The 6,093-nt window shown below is 44.5% G+C and overlaps 1 protein-coding gene across 1 annotated transcript; it reads left to right on the forward strand.

The window, feature by feature from the left end:
* Window positions 1–1,549: 1,549 nt before the first annotated feature.
* Window positions 1,550–6,062, forward strand: LOC142483022 (chromodomain-helicase-DNA-binding protein 9-like). Its single transcript, XM_075583119.1, has 2 exons — window positions 1,550–2,864; window positions 4,094–6,062. Exons 1-2 carry the CDS (start codon window positions 2,610–2,612, stop codon window positions 4,271–4,273), a joined length of 435 nt encoding a protein of 144 aa, XP_075439234.1. The 5' UTR covers window positions 1,550–2,609; the 3' UTR covers window positions 4,274–6,062.
* Window positions 6,063–6,093: the final 31 nt, after the last annotated feature.

The following is a 6,093-nucleotide window of genomic DNA, read 5'->3' on the forward strand; positions in this document are numbered from 1 at the left end:
AGACAGGCTCTGGCTCTTGACCCCTGCCCTCTCTCTAGAAGTGCACTAATTGTGTCTAGTGCCTGCCTGGTCACATGATCTTCTCCACAGAACTTTGCATCGGTGGGTACTGTTTTGTAGCAATAACAGTGAATTAAATAACCCCCGAGCAAAGCGATCGATTACAGGAGAACGGATCGATCGGCAACTTAGCTAATCACTTGTCAGTGTGCAGATTGTATTGATGCACATATTGAATTGATTTATTTTTTTAAATGGCACCTTGAACTGCAGCTTCCATTTAATTTAACATTAGTTGAATTTGATGGACATGTCTTAACTTTTTTTTTTTTTTTTCAACCTCACCTGTCTAACTATATCACAGTAACATTTTCTTACATCTTAAGTTATCTTCAGTTATGCGTTTGCGGATCGCCTTTCACAGCTCTGCATATACAATTCTTCTTGCGTCTTGGGATTTCTTCATTTCTTGTCTCCCCATTAATGCTTTTGCCTGCGATACTTTCTTATTTTGTGTTTTTTTTTTTCAGTTTTATCATGTTTCATCCTTCATGTCTCCATTGTTCGTTTGTGTTCCCGCGCATTTCGAGCAAGCTGTAGCGTTTTTTCAGCTTGTGTTGAAATTCTTTGTGGTTATTCTTGAGGTTTAGTGATGTTGGTGTTTGTTTTTTTTTGTCTTCTTTTTAATCAGTTTTCTTCTTCCCAGCTTAGCATTCAGATGTAATTTGCAACTAAGTGATCACTCCTCGTGTCAAAACGGTGAAGAATTGTGCAATCAGATGTTACTTGTAAGCCAAGATATAGTCCATTTCATATTTGAGTCCATTCCAAGTCAATTTTCTATTTGGATTCTTCTTGAATAAATTCATAATATAGAAGTTTTCACATTCTGCAAATGTTCCCAATCTTGTCTCCCATCTTGTCTCCCATGTTCATTCCTGTTACCGTAATCAGACTTACTTCGTCTTTCTGATGGGCACCAATCTTTTAATTGAAATCTCCCTTAAAGGAAATTGTCACCTTTAGACCATTAAGTTGGTTGATTTCATAGTGGAAGTGTTCCACGTCCGTATCCGCGACTTCTTGCTGGAGCGTACACTTGGATTATTTGAAGCCTGTATCTTTGTCACCTGAATGACGATTCTGGCTGCTGTTTCTGATCAGCTTTCATACTCCACTAAGTTGTTTATGATGAAGACTTCTCCACTGATTCTTCAATTATCTGTACCTCTGCAATGTAATAGGTGTTGGCTTTTGAGCTCAATGAGGTCTTCATCTTTTCTTCTTACGTGTGTGTGTGTGTGTGTTGGTCAAAAATACCGGCACATCACAAAATGTAAAGACAGTATTGTCACGGGATACCAGAGTAAACACACCAGGGATCAACTCGCCAGACAGAACTACAGAGTTAATAAAAATGCATTTATTGGAAAATGGTGTCCACAACTGTCCCTTACATAAAACACACATTCCCCCAACTGGGGTAACTGGAGATAACCCTACAAGCCTTGATGGGGGGGACACTGTTAGGACGTTTTCCCCGTTCTGCTCCCACGCAGTGTCTAACAGGAACTGCTATCGGAAGCCCTTAGGCCTCAATTATACCAGAAACTGCAGAGCGATCCGGTGACGTCATCGTAGCGACGTCGCTGGGCGACGTGCACATGCAAAAGCGATTTGTAGCGCTACTGCAGAGGAGACATGACCAGTTGGTTTGTTTAAGATGCACTGTGATTGGCCGTGCAAATCACATGATGCGGCCGTCGCCTGTGAAAAACAAAATTGAAAATCTCTTCATGAGACAGAAGCTTTGTAGTTTGGCGCGGCGTTACCGTCGCGATTGGTATGTGCGCTTTCATTGGATTTTATTGTTTTGAAGCTGCAAGCGGCGTCGCCAGCGATTTCTGGTATAATTACGGCCTTAACAGGAACCCAGGAATCCAATGCACTCATGCCTGGAGCTGGAACTAACTGGGGCCTCCCTCGCCACCTTTTATACCCCATGGTGACATCATGGATACACATAGGGAGGGCCAATGGCAAGTGCCTCCAATGTTGCTTGGCCCCCTGATTGGTCGGTTAAATGCAACATAAATTGTGTTACATGAATCTAGCAACATTCCCGCCTGCAACCCCTGAAGTGCTGGAACCAGGCTACACAGCACATTACTGACAGGTAGGGGTAATGGCGGCTTAACCTTTATTCAAAGCAGCCAAATCTACCCCTACCTTCACAACTATCATTTAATAAGACCGACTGGCGCTGGTTTAGTTGGACTTATTAAATGATGTTTTCTTTACACTTCATGGGATCAGACCTGTCCATTGTTGAATGTTTGTACCGTGCTGCCTGCTTAAGCCTTTTAGCCAGGGAGAGCGGCCATTTTTGTCCGTGTGTGTGTTTATACTTACAAATACATTTGTATATATTAGTCTGTTAAGTATGACAGATCCTCAGTACAGTGATAACCGCCATATTTAACAGGACCAGAAGAAAATACATGTGTTCTTCCAAAACAGAAAACCATTGATTGATCTCTCAAATAGGTGTGTGTTGTGTGTATGTGTGGTGTGTACTGTATGTGTGCGGGATAAAAACAGCAGAGCAAATGCAGCAAGTGCACAAAAATCACTGCCAAGTACATGGGCAGGTTGTGTGCAAACCGCCTCTGGCGCCTTGTACATGCGGCTCTGTGGACTCTGATTTGACCGCGCTCTGCTTGTTAATGTCCGGACGTTTTCTTCCCCCTCACAGCAAACTCATCATAACTCTGGGCAAGAAGCCCAAGAGGAAGATCGAGTCCTCCGATGACGTGTCGGACACGGAGGGAACCCCACGGGCGCTAAAAGACGAGGACTCACAGGTGGGTTTCATACATGATGGGTGTCCACCAGCATTTCTGAGAGGAGAAGTGTTGGCGCGTGGAGGGACTCCCTCCGCGTCCCATATCCGTACTTCTGCGTATTGTCATTTTTCGGTGTGTGTGTGTTCGTTGGGCTGAATAAGTAGCTTAGTGGTAATGTCACTGCCTTTGAAATGTTGATTAACAGATCAGATCCCAGTGTCCACTCTTCCTGTGACCTTGGACAAGTCACTTTTATCTCCCTGGGCCTCGGGTACCGACATTTAGATTGTTAGCTCTTGAGAGCTAGAGCAGATTGTACCGACAAAGTACAGCCCAGGGTACACTGTTGGCACTCGCCTTTAGTGTATCTCCTTTATATGTTTAGTATGCAAGGAGGGTTCCTAGTATCTGAAAATCCAAGGCACGGGCGGCCAACTTCAGTTCTCAAGGACCAACAAGAGGTCAGGATATCCCTGCTTCAGCACAGGTGGCTCAGTCGAAGACCCTTGAGAACTGGAGTTTACCACCCCTGATCTAAGGGAAAGGGGGAGCGTGGAAAAAAGTTATAATTGGGGCAAAAAGATCTTCTGGGACTTTTTATAAACGCCATCGGCTTAGTGTTGCCATTTCCCAGCGGCATTGCGCGTCTGGGCAGAATCCGGAACAGCATCCGAAATCCAGCATGCGAGAAACTGCAGTTAAAAGCAACGCAGCGGCCCCCACCCCAATCTTATTTGGTCTGAATGACTACACGGCCGCGTCTGTTTCTCCCCAATCGCTTTGATGACTGGATAATTGTAGAGGCCTTTCCGAGAAGAGACCTCGGCACTGATGTATAATGGCCGTTATTCTTGTGCGGCGTTAGAATTCCTTCTGCATGAAAGGAGCACATTCATACCTTGATCTGATTTCTACCTTTTTTTATTATTATTTCTTCCCCATAATGTGTAGTACGATTTATCTTTTTTTATCTTTTTTGATTTAAACTGTGTTTTGTTCCTGGAAAATGAGTCCACGTTGTAAATTAAAACGGCTGCTAATCGAGATGTCAAATAGCCTGATCGGGCCCTCCCCTTACGTCACTGATTGGGTGTGGGGGGTTGGGGGGAATTACACTATCGGTATCGAAGCGATCACATGACTGGAAATGCCGCGGAATCACCGGTGGTAAAAATGTTGGCGCTGGTTTTGCGGCCCTAACAGGTGGATGATGCATTGTGGGTTTTTTTCTCTTCTTTTTTCTTCAGAAGAGACGATCCAACCGGCAAGTGAAGAGGAAAAAGTACGCGGAGGAGGGGGAAGGGAAACAATCGGAGGACGAACCGAAAGCCAGCGTTAAACCCCGCAAGAGCGCGGCCCGCCCAGCCGAGCAGCCCCTGCAGCTATTTGTGGTAGGGTCCTTTTATAAGAGGGTATGTCCCTCCTAGGGCCACAGGGACCCGGCTACAGCGGGAGAAATGGCTTCTTTTTTCTATTAAGATATATATTCATGCTGTACGAGGTGTTGATTATACATGAAGGTATCGTTTATCTTCATTATTAAGAATATTGAAGTCTAACCGTAACGTACCTTGACAGTGGTAGACTTTTTTTAAAATGCGTATTTTTCTTGACAATATTTAATGTTTTCTTTCTGTCTGGAAATAATAATAACCAAAAAGCCGCGGTTGGCGCCTACCTCTGATGTCACCACCACTGGTACTATACAGCGGCAGCGGCAGTGTCAGTACTGGAGAATGGAGCTAGGCGCCACCGCAGTGGCTTTGGATATTTCCAACCGGACGGAAGACATTAAATATTGCCAAAAAAGCACGTCATTTCAGCCTTTATATTTGATCAATATTCAGTACGTTTGTTTTCCCCTCGGGTAGGTGGAACGGCGCTGTAGTAGTCGGTCGGGTAGGTATGTGCAGTAGGTGCTCACTAAACCCCTTTGTTCTGGAGAATCTTCCACTTTCTTCCCGGGGAAGCCTAAGGGACAGATTCAGCAAGTGCCGGTACCGCTCGGCACACCAAATTATTATTGTGTATTTGAAAAGCGCCAACATGTTCCATGACACGGTATACTGGGGATACAGAGTGATGTATATTACATGAACGGTTCCATACAAGTGAGGACAAACCTGCACAAACAGATATAGAAGGGAATGGGGGCCGTGATCCTGAGAGCTTACAGTCTAAAAGGAGTAAGGGGCAATGTTGGAACGAAAGGTAAAGTGGCTGCTCGGGGTGCGACGGAGTCGAGATAAGTTGATGCCGGATCGGGTGAGCAATACCTTACCGGTGCTTGGTGAATCTGCCCCTAAGGGTCTTTCTCCCCCTGGGAACAAACACTCAACAGCCAACATGTTACACTTGATGTTCTTTGGTCTTGTAAAATGTATAATTTGAGGTTCCTTGGTCCGGTAGAATGTATAATTTTAAGGTTCCTTGGTTCTGTAGAATGTATAATTTGAGGTTCCTTGGTTCTGTAGAATGTATAACTTGAGGTTCCTTTAACCTATAGAATGTGTAACTTGAGGTTCCTTGAACCTGTAGAATGTGTAACTTGAGGTTCCCTGGTCCGGTAGAATGTGTAACTTGAGGTTCCCTGGTCCGGTAGAATGTATAACTTGTGGTTCCTTGGTCCTGTAGAATGTGTAATTTGAGGTTCCTTGGTCCTGTAGAATGTGTAACTTGAGGTTCCCTGGTTTTGTAGAATGTGTAACTTGAGGTTCCTTGGTTTTGTAGAATGTGTAACTTGAGGTTCCCTGGTTTTGTAGAATGTGTAACTTGAGGTTCCTTGGTCCTGTAGAATGTGTAACTTGAGGTTCCCTGGTTTTGTAGAATGTGTAACTTGAGGTTCCTTGGTCCTGTAGAATGTGTAACTTGAGGTTCCTTAGTTTTGTAGAATGTGTAACTTGAGGTTCCTTGGTTTTGTAGAATGTGCAACTGGAGGTTCCTTGGTCCGATAGAATGTATAATTTGAGGTTTCTTGGTCCCGTAGAATGTATAACTGGCGGTTCTTGATCCTGTAGAATATGTAATTTGAGGTTCCTTGGTCCGGTAGAATGTTTAACTGGAACGGTTCCATATAGCGTCCTCGTCACAGAGAATGTACAGAGTGGCCAGTACAGGCCTTTTTAAGGGGTATTGTTACATTACCTGAACTTTCGTGACGCTCTGCGGTCACTTGACCTCCCCCCACATGTGCACAAGACGGAACATTCCTCTGCCTGGCAGTAAAATGTTTCCTGGTGGCACAATA

This window comes from Ascaphus truei, unplaced genomic scaffold (assembly GCF_040206685.1).
Source record: "Ascaphus truei isolate aAscTru1 unplaced genomic scaffold, aAscTru1.hap1 HAP1_SCAFFOLD_2880, whole genome shotgun sequence".
In the NCBI taxonomy this organism is placed as follows: Eukaryota; Metazoa; Chordata; class Amphibia; order Anura; family Ascaphidae; genus Ascaphus; species Ascaphus truei.